At 34.9% G+C, this 14,249-nt stretch overlaps 2 protein-coding genes across 2 annotated transcripts; one reads left to right on the top strand and one right to left on the bottom strand.

Annotated features, from left to right (window-relative positions):
- Positions 1–2,574: 2,574 nt before the first annotated feature.
- LOC133291060 (potassium channel AKT1) lies at positions 2,575–8,467 on the top strand. Its single transcript, XM_061489241.1, has 11 exons — positions 2,575–2,738; positions 3,661–4,026; positions 4,118–4,175; positions 4,266–4,583; positions 4,666–4,911; positions 5,019–5,117; positions 5,244–5,276; positions 5,363–5,548; positions 5,785–5,979; positions 6,076–6,151; positions 7,536–8,467. The coding sequence occupies exons 1-11, from the start codon at positions 2,575–2,577 to the stop codon at positions 8,465–8,467; spliced, it is 2,673 nt and encodes an 890-aa protein (XP_061345225.1).
- A 571-nt stretch (positions 8,468–9,038) lies between these two features.
- LOC133291052 (uncharacterized) lies at positions 9,039–13,214 on the bottom strand. The gene is made up of 7 exons (XM_061489231.1): positions 13,079–13,214; positions 12,696–12,950; positions 11,664–11,749; positions 11,414–11,560; positions 10,484–10,607; positions 9,511–9,797; positions 9,039–9,364 (listed from the first exon to the last, which is right to left on the bottom strand). Exons 2-7 carry the CDS (start codon positions 12,880–12,882, stop codon positions 9,272–9,274), a joined length of 924 nt encoding a protein of 307 aa, XP_061345215.1. The 5' UTR covers positions 12,883–12,950; positions 13,079–13,214; the 3' UTR covers positions 9,039–9,271.
- Between the last annotated feature and the right edge of the window lie 1,035 nt (positions 13,215–14,249).

The raw sequence follows: 14,249 nt of genomic DNA, 5'->3' as shown, positions 1-14,249 counted from the left end.
GTAAATTTTCGAAATAGTTTTGAATGAGGAGCAATTTGGTAATTAATTATTAATTAAGGGGCATAAGGGTCAAAAAGCCAGCAGAGAAGAAATTCTTATCTTGTTACATGAGAAATCAATAATTCAAAAATATAAAATTATAAAACTTTAAAAAAATAACAGCACCCTTAGATGAATACAAAAGATACAATTACTTTCGAATTGAATACTTCCTAATTAACAATGTATGCACATACAAATATGAGATTTAGACTTCTCATTTCAGAAGAGAAGTTTGAAGATTCCCGCATAGACAAAAAATGGTGATCCCCACGTTTAAAAAAACAAAAAGTCTGGCACTGGGATCAAGGGGTGAGTGACATAAGGAAAGAGTTTTTCTCTCGCACGAGAACTCTTTTTCCCTATAAAAATTCTGATAAAAAAGCAAGTATCGTTGAGATTTTTGTCCTACTTATTAAAAAATTATTTATCATTTATTTTTTTCGTGAGACTTTAGGAAACTGTTTAGCTATTTATTTATGTAATTTACCTATCATATACGACTACTCCTCCTCTTTTTATGAAGCTCTGAGATACACAAGATATTTTCAGTGGTTACGTAATGTATATTACACTTGCTTAAAATAAAAATACATGTAATTACTTGTTTTCTTAACAACTTTATATATAATTAAGCAAATGAATGTGTTCATAACTTCTAAAAGCAATCATTAAAGAAAACTGACAAGCTAAAGAGATAAGAGATAGGATCTCATACTCTATGCATAACGAATAAGCGATAAAATTACTTATCCTATTTTCAACAATTTGACTCCTATCAGAACTTTCAGTTAATTTTTTTATAAATAAAGGGTTAAGTATATTATGTAGGCATTTTGACTTCACACTCTGTTAGCTAGGGTTGGCAAAACGGGCCAACCCGATCCGACCCGACCCAACTCGCATTCAACTCAAAAAAAACGAGTAGGGTTGGCTCAAAAGAAAAAGAATCAGAAAACTCAACCCGACCCGAGTCGGGTTAGGATTGGCTCGCGGGTTAGCTTAAAAATATAGCTCGTGGGTTGACTTGAAAAAATAGCTCGCGAGTTAGCTTGAAAATTGGCTCGCGGGTTGATCCGAAAATTGCTCGCGGGTTGGCTCGTTTTTAGTTTATTTAAATGACCATGTAGTATTAATGCACTATGTGGCTTCCATCAGCTTAAACAAAGGGTTACAAAATGAGAAATAAAAGCAAGATATTTTAGTTTCGAATCTTCTGCACAACAAATTTACATCAACATCAAGAAATAATCAGAACCAGCTATCAAGTGGGTAAGATATTTGAACCAAACAGAGCCAACATATCTTAACAATATAAAAATGACAGGGACTTGAAAAGATTAGGGACTTAGGTTGGTTTAGAGAAGGAAAAAAATGAGACAGCGTGAGTAAGTTTTGTTTATTTTTGTATATTATATTTTGTATTTAAAAAATAAAAAGAAAACTTAACCCGCGAACTGGCTGCTCGTTTGACTTGCGGATTGACACATTTTTTCACGAGCTGACCCAGGTTGGATTGGCTCGAATTGGTAACTCATTTTTGCCAACCCAACCTCACTCATTTTTAACGAATTACAAACTAACCCGATGAATTAGCTCGTTTTTGCCATCCGTACTGTTGTGGATTGTGATTATGCATACAGTACAACCCGCTATATGTTATCATTATTGTACTTTGTCATCCCTTACAACGTCCATTCTATAGACCACCGGGGACGTACTTATCCAAAATATCAATACCAACCTTCGGTTAGACGTCCCGAATCCTCCGGATCGATGAAGTATAATTTTGTATTAAGTAGATATAGTATTTGTTCAGCGTAATTATATGAACTGCTGTAATTTGGAATTCCTTAAATGCTAGTTGATAATGATGTAGTGTGTGCTTATATAGACTAAGACGCTAAGTCAATACGAAACTAAGGTGAAAAATTTGACTGTGGAATTGAGAGCACCTTCTCGAAGATATTCCCTTAACTAGTGGAATAACCTTGAGTGATTATGCATGCAAATATTGTGATGAGATTTAGGAAATTAGACTACACCTGGCCAATACACAGATTTAGAATAGTATTCATTACACAAACCTGGTTCTGATACAATGTAAAGAATCTTGGGATACATCATCCTAAAAGCTAACTCAAAGGATGAGAGTGTCCAAGGTCTTATAAACTTCACATTAGTTACACATACAACTACTAATAGGGACTATATATCTCAACACAAATAAATGAAACTACTTAGAAAGACACGTAGAAATAGAAGAATCTCATTAAAAAAGAAAAAAAAGCGGGCCCCAGCTGACTTGTGTTGAGTTGGTGTGTATATAAAGGACATGAGAAGCTTGGTGTATAGCCATGCTATCAGACACAAACTCACATAGATAAAGATTGAGAACCGCTCCAACATCATGCCGACTAAAACAGTATAAAGTAACAGACATATCACATATATATATATGTATAACTGTATAAGAGAGACACAGAGGAAGCAAAGAAAACAGAAAGATACATAGATAGAAGGAAAGAAATAAAAATGGTGGTGTCAATGTCCATGTGTGGTGAAGAAGAGATAGAATTGTCAAGGGACGGCAGCCATTACAGTCTCTCAACTGGGATATTACCCTCTCTCGGAGCCAGAAGTAACCGCAGAGTTAAGCTCAGGCCTCTCATTCTATCTCCCTATGACCGCCGTTACAGGTTCCTTCTTCTTAGTCACTCCCATTTCACTATTTTTGTGTCATTTTCACGGTTCAGTTCCTTTCCTTCTTTCCTTCTTTTTTCTTCCATGTCTGAGAGGTTCAATGACACCATATGGGTTTCCAGTATTTCACATTTTTTTTATTTTTCTTAAGTTTTTTCTTTCTTGTTGAGTGAGAAAAGGGGAAACAAGGAAGGAAACGTGCTTCTATTGCTTTGCTTCTGACGGAAGCTTGTTATCTGTTACACTTCTTTTCCTTTCTGTTTTTTATTTGTTGTTTTTTATTTTACTAGATTCTCAATACCCTTTCTTGTTTCCTATTTTTTTTTTGGCAGTATTTTAGCCATTCCGTTCTTGTAACTCTGCTGATTACTAAAATAGCAAATTCGTTCCCTTTTATTATCTTTTACTTGTTATCCTTTGTTTTTTTGTAACAGTTTCATCACCATGTGTTTCTGAAAATGTTCTTCATTTGGGATCTATCCAATCCATCTTAAATCCGTAGTTTTCCAAAAATATAATTTGCTTTGTCCTTCCTCAATCCTCAAAATTTGTTGTGTTGGTTTGGTTTGTTCAATTAGAGTTTCCAAAGCAACAAACACGAACATTCTCCTATCATTATTCAGCCTATAAAGTTTGACTTTGTTTCTTTGGTTTAGAAACAACCAGGGGTTGGTGGTAGCTATGCATGCAATGGAAGAGTTTGGTTTGGACTCTCCACTGAAAAGTGTCAAGGGCTAATTTCCAAATACATGTTTTGTTATTGACTCCGTAACAGCAACTTAGTTTCGTGTAAAACTTTTCTATGTTCTCTGTTTTGTTTTCCCCTTACGAACAAATAGCTGTAGCATTGTAAATTTTGCAGCTTTCTAAACCAGATGAGTAACTATTAAGTTGTTAAAATTGGTTGGCTTTTTGTAGGACATGGGAAACGTTCCTTGTTGTTCTGGTAGTCTACACTGCTTGGGTATCTCCCTTTGAATTCGGATTCCTTAAGAAACCACAAGCACCACTTTCCATTACGGATAATATTGTCAATGCATTCTTTGCGGTGGATATAGTTCTCACCTTCTTTGTGGCTTACATCGATAAAGCTACCTATTTGTTTGTAGATAGTCCAAAACAGATTGCTTGGAAATATGCAAGAACATGGTTGGCCTTCGATGTTATCTCTATCATTCCTTCAGAGCTTGTTCGAAAGCTATCACCTGCTCCTATCCAATCTTATGGCCTATTCAACATGCTTCGGCTTTGGCGTCTTCGAAGAGTTAGTGCTTTGTTTTCTCGGTAAGGTTGAGAGCTTTCAGTGAGTTGCTATGGATATTTTGTTTCTTAGTTATGTAGCTTATAACTGTAAATTTTATGTTTTTTTGGGCAGACTTGAGAAGGACAGAAACTATAACTATTTTTGGGTTCGGTGTGCTAAGCTTATCTGTGTAAGTTTCTTATTATCCTAATAACATTCTAAGAAGGAAGATGAATTTGATGCAAGTTCAATAGACTAATTATTTGAGTGGTTTCTATAGGTTACCCTTTTTGCTGTTCATTGTGCTGGATGCTTCTATTATCTTATTGCTGCACGTTATCATGATCCCAAAAAGACGTGGATTGGGGCATCAATGGATGATTTCCTTCATCAGAGCTTGTGGAAAAGATATGTGACTTCCATTTACTGGTCTATTACTACTTTGACAACGGTTGGTTATGGAGATTTGCATCCAGTGAATTCAAGGGAGATGATCTTTGACATCTTTTACATGCTCTTCAATCTGGGATTAACAGCATATCTGATTGGTAATATGACCAACTTAGTTGTCCATGGCACTAGTCGAACCCGAAAATTTGTAAGTATCAGGCCATTTTTTGAGTCATTGATTTCTAGTTCTGGAAAATGTAAAACTTTTATGCTTTATGATAAATTCTCAGAGGGATACCATACAAGCTGCCTCAAGTTTTGCTCTAAGGAACCAATTGCCTGCTCGTCTGCAAGACCAGATGCTTGCTCACTTGTGTTTGAAGTTTAGAACAGACTCAGAAGGGTTGCAGCAGCAAGAGACACTTGATTCTCTTCCTAAAGCCATAAGATCAAGCATTTCACATCATCTTTTTTATTCTCTGATGGATAAAGTCTACTTGTTTAATGGGGTTTCAAATGACTTGCTCTTTCAATTGGTAATTGCAAAATTTTGTCTCAGCTCGTAATTGATAGTTAAAAAATTTATTTTAATCTTTGATTTTCATTGAGGGCTCTTGTATTTTGTTTGATTCAACTATGAAAGGTGTCAGAGATGAAAGCTGAGTATTTTCCACCCAGAGAAGATGTTATATTGCAAAATGAAGCCCCTACTGATTTCTATATACTAGTCACCGGTGCCGTGGTAACTATCCAACAACTTATTTATGTGAATTCTATACCTGCCTTTCAAAATTCGACAAAAAAATGAGATTTTTCTTTCTCTGAAATCTTGCAAAATGTGATTTCTAATGCCTTAATTATTTGGCAGGACCTACTAGTTCTTAAAAATGGGGTTGAACAGGCAAGTTTCATTATTGATACAAGATAAGAATAAGTGATTGAATACATGATATGAAACTGAATCTCAATGCTGCTAACTTATTTCAGATTGTTGGAGAGGCTAAAACCGGTGATCTTTGTGGTGAGATTGGTGTGCTTTGCTATAAGCCACAACTTTTCACAGTTCGAACGAAGCGATTAAGCCAGCTATTGAGGCTGAACCGTACTACGTTCATGAACATTGTTCAGGCCAATGTAGGAGACGGAACCATAATCATGAATAATCTTCTTCAGGTCTGCTTAACATCATAACCCTTCATTGCATGTTGACAATGAATAACGAGAAGCACATTTTTCTAATTTAGTTTTTGTTACATGATTAAGATAGAAGTATTTTTTAAAAAAAAAGGCTTATTCAAACATAAAAAAACATAAAGAAGTGTTAAAAAAAATAGTTATGTAGACAAGGACATTCAATAAAACAGACATTGATTTATGCATGTGAACTTATTGTGGTCGATGTGGGGCAGCATTTGAAAGAGCTGAACAATCCAATAATGGAGGGAGTTTTGATGGAGACTGAGAACATGTTAGCCCGTGGTAGGATGGACCTGCCAGTGAGTCTCGGTTTCGCTGCTGTAAGAGGAGATGATTTGTTGTTACATCAATTGCTGAAACGGGGCTTGGATCCAAATGAATCCGACAACAATGGAAGGACAGCTTTGGTGGGTGAATAATTATGCTTTTTTATCTTCTTTTGGTTGTTTTTCTAAAAAAAAAAATGTAATATATTGTGCCCTTTCATTGTTCTGCAAAATCAGCATATAGCAGCATCTAAAGGAAGTGAGAATTGTGTTTTGCTTCTGTTGGATTATGGGGCAGATCCCAACATCAGAGGTAGATATTTCTTCCCTCTTAGCTACTTCTTTAGTAAATCAAATTTAATTAATTCCTCTTGATTTTATCTTTATCCATGCTTTTCTTCTTTTATTTCCTCAATTTTTCTGGTTATAATATTATATGAAGTTATAAAATCAAACAATAAGAATTATAGGTATAGAAACGAACGAACATATACAAGACTAACCGATTTGATGAACTGTGGAAGATCAAATACTTTTAGGCATGACAATTACAGCTTAGACAGGATTTCAAAGTTATGAGTAAGCATTTCTATACTAGTCAACTATTTTATTTCTGCCAGATTTGGACGTTAGTCCCACTGCTCAAGCCTCAGTATGAACGGTTTTTAAATAAATAATCACTGACTTATTTGCCTATCTTCTTAACTCGTTTAATAAGCTTATGTGGCCAATTTTGTCTGTGATTCGTTTTCTTATAAAAACCAACATAACTTTTCTGTATCAGGACTTTAACAAGGCTATCTTCTTATTTGATTAGCATAAGACCAACCATACTGTACCTAATGAGGACGCAAGGATCTCAATTCAAATTTGGGTTTGCTTTCAAAAAATAATGAATTATAAACTAAATTATTGATCCTTATATTGGCTTTCTTCGTTGAGTTTTGTTTATCGTTGTCACTGGCCTTTCATATTGGCTCTTAGCAAGACACATGGAATTGAAAGGGAAAATAAAAATATAAAAGTCTTTTCAATGAAATAATAGAATAAGTTATGCATTTCTTAATTATAGGGTAGAGTCTCCATCATGCACGAATCTTCTCCTTCCTATTATAAGTCTCTAATAGTCAGCAACATACTCATTGTAAATTAACATGTTATAATAACAAGTTATGGCCATATGCTTACCTAATAACAAGTTATAATAAAAAATTTAATTAAAAATGTAGTTATTTTGGGGGTGTTGGTGTATACATGGTTTTATTTAACCTGTAAACAAAAGATTGTAGAAGTCACCATCTAAGTAGGATCAGGTTCCTGTGTATGATGCATCCTAAGGATTTATCAAGATATCTTTCTTGTCATTACCAACCGTATTCAAAACCCACAGCCCTTTCCACACTGATGTTGACTACTTTTTTATCCATGACTCACACACCCACAAAATAAAAGAAAACTATTAAGATCTACATTTCATACTACAAAGTCCTTACCACGTGCATGGAATGCTTAAATTGTAATTTGCACCCTTTATATCTGATGAACCAGTTGGATGACTGAGGTTCTCATCAAGTAGAAACTACTAATACATGAATATAGGATAAAACCAAGAATTTGCTTCAAACCATTACCTTCTTTTAGTCAGATGAGGAAAAGAAAAAAGAAAAGACCCTTCATACCGTTTAACTTACGTGCAGATTCTGATGGTAATGTTCCACTATGGGAGGCTATATTGGGTGGACATGAATCAGTGAGCAAGCTGTTAGTAGAAAATGGAGCCAACTTGCAGTACGGTGATGTAGGTCAATTTGCATGCACTGCCGCTGAACAGAACAATCTCAACTTGCTCAAGGACATAATGCGCTGTGGAGGAGATATCACACTTCCTAATAGCAACCTTGGGACCACAGCTTTGCACGTTGCAGTCTCCGAGGACAATGCTGAGATTGTGAAGTTCCTTTTGGATCACGGGGCTAACATTGACAAACCAGACAAGCAAGGTTGGACCCCAAGAGATCTAGCAGAGCAGCAGGGACATCTTGAAATTAAAGCCATTTTTGAGTCCACTGGGGAGCCTAAGGTTCAATCTTTTGTTGCTATTCCTGAGAGGCAGAGTAAGATAAGGTACCTTGGCAGATTTACAAGTGAGCCAACGATGCCCTTATCATCCCATGATGGCTCATTTCAGGGAACAGATGGCTCTTGGAGCCAAAGCCGTCCAAGGCGTAGGAGCAATAACTTCCATAACTCTCTCTTTGGGATAATGTCAACAGCACACAAAGGGGAGAAGGACCTGTTTTTCTCTGTTAACACTAATAACAATGCAAGGAATGGTGGTATGAAGAGTAGTAGGGTTTGTCCAACTAGAGTAAAAATTAGTTGCCCTGAAAAGGGTGAGGTTGCTGGGAAGCTTGTATTACTACCTGAAAGCTTTGAAGAGCTACTTGAGATTGGAGCTAAGAAATTTGGTATCTGTCCTGCTAAGGTTGTCTGCATAGATGGAGCTGAAATTGAAGATATAAAGGTGATTAGAGATGGTGACCATCTTGTTTTCCTTAGTGCTGGTAGGGTGCTAGGCCTAGAGTCCAATGGTCCTACACCTACACCCACGAACGATGTGCTTCTATAGCATGCATATAACATCTTTATTTTTATTTTTATTTTTCGGTCTCTTCTGTTCTCAATTGTAAATCTTCCTGTGCTTTCTTTCGTTGGGATGCAAAATGAAAATAATTTCACCTTCTACTCATGGGCCTCCTCCTCCTATTTCTTCATTTCCACTTTGTATGTTTCCCTTCTGTTTCTTTTAGGCTGGAAATTTTCTTCTAATTCCTTGACAGAAAGCTTTACACACTTATAAGTTGACAATTACAGTCTATGAAGAAAGTAACGGTGAGCAAGGCAGGGTTTTTTGTCAAGTAGAAATAAGGGATTATGCAGGTTTAAAAATTGAGTTTGGGTACGGAAAGCTCAACGGGCCACACCAGTCACGGCACTACATAAAATCGGAAGAGAATAAAAAATCATAAAATATAATAACATAGCAAAATCATAAAAAAAAAAACATAAAAACGTTTGGAATATTAGTAAAATCATTTTGATAAAAAAAAACGTAAAATCAAAGTGATAAATTGAAATTTTAACTACCATGCCTCCGGCCTTAGATATCATAACTGCGATGATAAAATTAAGTCCTGTGGACGGACAAATAACTGCATATATTTTCCTTTTAATTTTTTTACAGGAGTCAGATTTGCAGGATACAGAAATCTGGTAAGGATCCAGATTGGGTAAAAAAAACGATGATATAAAACATTTCCAAGCTCTAGCAAACAAGGTTGCTAAGCATAAGAGATTGTAACTGTCAAATAAAACAACTCCTCGATACTTAAATCATTCAAAAACACATTTTTACAGGTATGTGCTCCGCGAATCACAAAAGCTTAAGCATTTTCAAGCGACCTTCATGTTCTGGGTCCAACTTTGGTGGGAAATAACAGCCACGAAGATCCTCTACTACGTATTCCTGTGAATACCAACAAAGTAACATGAATTGGTGTCAGACACAGAGTATGAAACGATATAGGAAATATTAAAATCATTTCAGATGATAGACTTTATTTAGTAGAAAATATAACAACATGGACCTTCAATGTAGCACTATGATATTACCTTTGTAAGCTCCCTCTTGGTGAGGATATGGTAGTGCCTCTGCCAAATTCTTTGAATGGCCATGGTGGCTGCAAGAAAACCATAAGCTATACCAAGAATTGCAAAGATGACAACGAAAACAACCACAAGGGCAAAGCACGCCTCCATTGATGCAGGAAAGCAATCCAAGATGCCCCATCCATAACAACAGTTCTGACAACCAGCCATTCTGGGGTCATTGGAATTAAGGGAGGAGCAATGCAGTATGAGACCAAAAAATCCAATCAGTACAAAGAAGGCCAGCACTCCTGGTATATTGATGTAAACCATCAGAAAGAAAGAAAAATTAACAGGAAGCATAAGCTTGAGTTTTTTAAAAATTATTTCCATCAATATCAAAGTAGATACAATGAATGAAATCTGATTAGATAGTTAACAATTACAGCTTTGATATATTACAAGTTGAACTGTTTTAGAAGAGGAGGGGGAAGGGGGCAAAAAAAAAAATCCTCATGAGAATAAGCAACTCAATTGAAGATAACTTTCCAGTTTCCCCCATAACACGTTTCTTTTTTCCCTCCCCCAAAGCAATAAAACTTAGTTGTTAAATAATTTTCTCAAATAAATGATTTTTTCCCTGATGGATTTGGTTTCTCTCATTTTAATGATTTTTCTTTTTTGGGTAAAATTCAAATCCAACTTGGGTGTCTGGTTATGAGTCTTTTTCTCTCCAGCATGACTATAATGTAAGATGAGAGGATCTAGATCCCACTAAGATACATGATGGCCAATAAGTTATTGGCAATATTCTTTGGGGATTAACATTAAAAATGAAGAACAAGGAAAATATCAAAGCAGATTACAAATGCCTCAGATAATATGGAGAGATATGGTTCCCCAATTTCAGAAAATTTCATGGCAAAAAAAATGCAGAGGAATTTCAGCGAATGGTAAAAAGTAAAAACAAATAACTCCAGTAGCCATAATAGCTTACCAATACAATAATAAAATGGTATAGGATGCTTTGAGAGTATCCTATCCCAACCATCGTCAAATGAGTTCCTGAAGGTCCCATCTTTGTCCATGATGTATGCAAAGCCACCAATAGCAGCAATCACCTGGAAAATAAATAGATACTTGCAAATAAGATACGTCCTGTAACCTTACTCAATATGACAATACATGCCAAAAGAATAGACAGATCCATCCCAGAATAATTTTAAAAACATTTTTTTTTTTAAATTAAAACCAAACTAAAAGCACTAAAAAAAAGAAATTCTTTAAGAGGCCTTATATTACCATTGTAGCAAGCAAGGAAAGAGAGCAAAAATATGAATACATATAACAGTGACAAACCGGTCCCCTTATTAGCTATGCATGTCAATATGTCGTCACCACAGAAAAAATCCCAATAATTTGAGCCCTTATGAAACTGAAATTCTCCCATCTTATGTCAATTGGTATCTCCTTACCAAGAACATCTTCCATACAACTGTAGTAGGTAACTCTTCCATTGAGCAACTGACATTTGGATAACAAAAACATTTCTCTCTCCTATCTGTACAAATATTACAGTCATTTATGGATTTCTATTGGCTGGTAGCACCAAACAAATGGTGGGACAATAGTATATTAGATATTTCCCTCCTTACCATATTGATACCAGCATAATCATGATGTCCATATCTAACTATTACTAGGCCCTTGAAGGATGAATATTTTGTTTTTTAATATTTATGGATACTATGCTGACCAAATACTGATATGAAAGTTCAGTTTAACAATCCCATAAGCTAAACAACTCCTTTCTGAAAAAAGAGCTTCTATACCACATGTTAGATTGAATTGAAACTGACTTAATAAAAGCAATGAAAATGTAATCATTCAATATGAAAGGATAAGGAAGAAAGTTAAAATTACTCACAGTTTGTACAGCCACAAAAACAAGAAAAACATCCCTTGCCACAAAAAGTCTGAACTTCATTTTACGCCAAGAGTTGTCCTCAAACAATTCCACTCTTAGATGAAATTGGGCTTTGCATGTGGTGCAGTGTGAGAAAGCAAATCCTTCCTATGAAGCAAAAAAAAAAAGGCTTATCAAATTATCATTTGATCTCATCCAGACGAAACTGGCAGTTAAAATTACACATCAAGACCAGAGCCAAAATATATACCTTTACTGAGCGCCAGTGATCAAGACATGAACGATGGACAAACTGTTGGGTCCCTTTGCACATGCATGGAGATATCAATTCATGCTCTACAAAATCGCATGACCATTAGGTTTAGGGAAACTAGCGCCACAAAATTAATAACACCAATTGTTTTTTGCCAACATCATATAGAGTTTTATCTGATGAATTGAACAGGATCAGTGTCATGCTAAAGGATATGACATAGTCTCAATGAGAAAAAACTTGATCATCATTTCATTTTTTACCTTTTTTTGCTTAACGCTGACGATAATTGGTCCTCTTCTAATCACATTATTGATTTAGTGCAAAAAAGAGAAAGTTCAACATAGAAAATGTTCTGTTGTCTTTTAAATTTAAATGAAAAATGTTTAAAACATTCAGCATACAGAAATGTAAGGTAAATGCATGCATTCAACGGCAAACCTTTCAATTTACTAAAGAACAATAGTTTCCTGCTTTCCCTTAGCCTAGTTTACTTTACTAAACACCAAAATTTTCCTTCAACTAACCAACACCGATTAAAATGAAAATATTATCAAGCATTACATAATCAAATACACCCTTAACATACTACAAGAGCTAAATTTTTCCAATTTCAGGCTCCATTATTAATTATGGTGAGTAGAACAAGCATTATTAAAGTACCAACTTTTAATTCGGAAGTCAAGCAAAATAAAATGGGAAGTTGAAGTTACATGACATTGGTTTTCTGTTGTACAGAACAATCAAAGCCATATCATGTTGGGAAGCAACAAAGACCACAACAGGGACCAATTTCAGGTTTTACAAACACGATTGATAAAGGAAAAAGAAATTAAGACCTATGCTTTAAATTAAACTCTGTCTTATTAAGTCCTTATTCGATTATTTAAGGAAATAAATTTACATAGGGGTGAAGAACTCTTTCTACGAATGAAATACCCATAGTTCACAAGTTAACAATTGCATCGAGTTCCAACCAGAAATGAGAAAAATTAGCATAAATTTGAAAACTTTTGCACGAATTTTCACCTGGGTCGCAATCACTTTCGAGGCAAATTCGACAACAAGGAAGTAAGCCAGCCTCGACGTCTTCCTCATCCTTAATCTCACTAGAGCCTCCTGGTGACTCATCTTCCTCCTGGTTATCGAGTAAAGGGTCGGAATCACTAGGGTTTTGCAGAACCTGTGGAGGCTGAAGCTGTACTTCCCCTTTCATCGATGAACGGATAACGGGCACTGTTCAATCAAGCAAGCTTCGAAAATCGAAACCCTAACACAATCTCACTGAACCCAACACCCAACACGAGTAATCATAAGATTCAAGCTTTTAATTCATGTTCAACCCTTGACGGATTGAATGGAATATTGAAAATGGAAATGGTCAATGGAATTAATTTGGAATAATAAGGTACCTGAATTTACAGCGGAATTCGGAGGGGTCCCTTGGTGAATCAGAAACAATTGATTCCTCTCTCGAATATCGATTATAACAATACAGAGGCAATGCTTATCTTCAATGATAATAATAAATGGAAAAGTCCCAAAGTACTGTCTTGGATTTTTTGTGTGCTTAATTCTTTAACTTTACATTATAAATGGAAACTTGATGGTAATTGCAAAACGTACTATTTGACGTTTGAATTCTCATCTTTTCTTCTTTTTGTTTTACTTCCTTTGTTGACCTAATTAAATTAAAATAAAATAAAAAAAGGCATCTTGCGCCTGTATTTTAAAATTATATTATATGTTATAAAAAAAAAAAAAATTATATTATAAAACAAAAACATAAAAAAAAAAAATTATAATTGTTTCGAGAATAAAATTTTTGTTTAATGGTATCAATAATGGTGGTGGGGGCAACTGCTCCGATAGCAATGATAGTTTGTAGTAAAGAATCCATAACTATGATTCGGTTTGATATTTGTTAGTTCAAAGATATAGAATTGTGTTTTGTAGGCTGCTTTGGTGCACAGGATATGATACGGGACTGATAAGAATAAAATATGATATGAGGTTGATAAGTCGATATCATGTTCTGTGTTTGATGAGCACCTGATGATAAGATTACGTAGAAAGAGAAAGGAGAAAGAAAAAACAAAATATAATACAATAAATACAAATATATTGGGTAGCGTGGGGATATATTGGGTATCTAATATTAGTATCCTATCATGTTAAATCCTAACCCAGCTCTCCCCATAGGTTAAGAGATCATGTATTGGATAGGATAAAACGAGACAATAGAATAAACTAATCATATCCTATTGACTCACCAAACAAGAGATAAAAATAGGGTATGATAAGTTATCATATCTTATCTTCTTTACAGGTGCTCCAAACAGGCCCTATAAGTGAGATAAATAAATATATATTGAAAATTATGGGGAGTGAAAATGAGTGATTTTTTTATTTAAATTGAAATAAAAAATATTAATTTTAATTAAAATAATTATCTTTTAAAAGAATAAATATTTTTTCCAAGATAATAATAATAGGGTTCGTTTTTTCTGCAGTTACTGCATATAAGTTATCTGCAGTAAGCTCAATACGACGTCGTTTTGGGGCGAAAATCATGGTATTTTT

This window comes from Gastrolobium bilobum, unplaced genomic scaffold, assembly GCF_033153095.1.
Source record: "Gastrolobium bilobum isolate Gb01-03AN ecotype WA unplaced genomic scaffold, APGP_CSIRO_Gbil_v1 utg829, whole genome shotgun sequence".
NCBI lineage: Eukaryota > Viridiplantae > Streptophyta > Magnoliopsida > Fabales > Fabaceae > Gastrolobium > Gastrolobium bilobum.
This window is presented reverse-complemented; position numbering and strand designations above follow the sequence as displayed.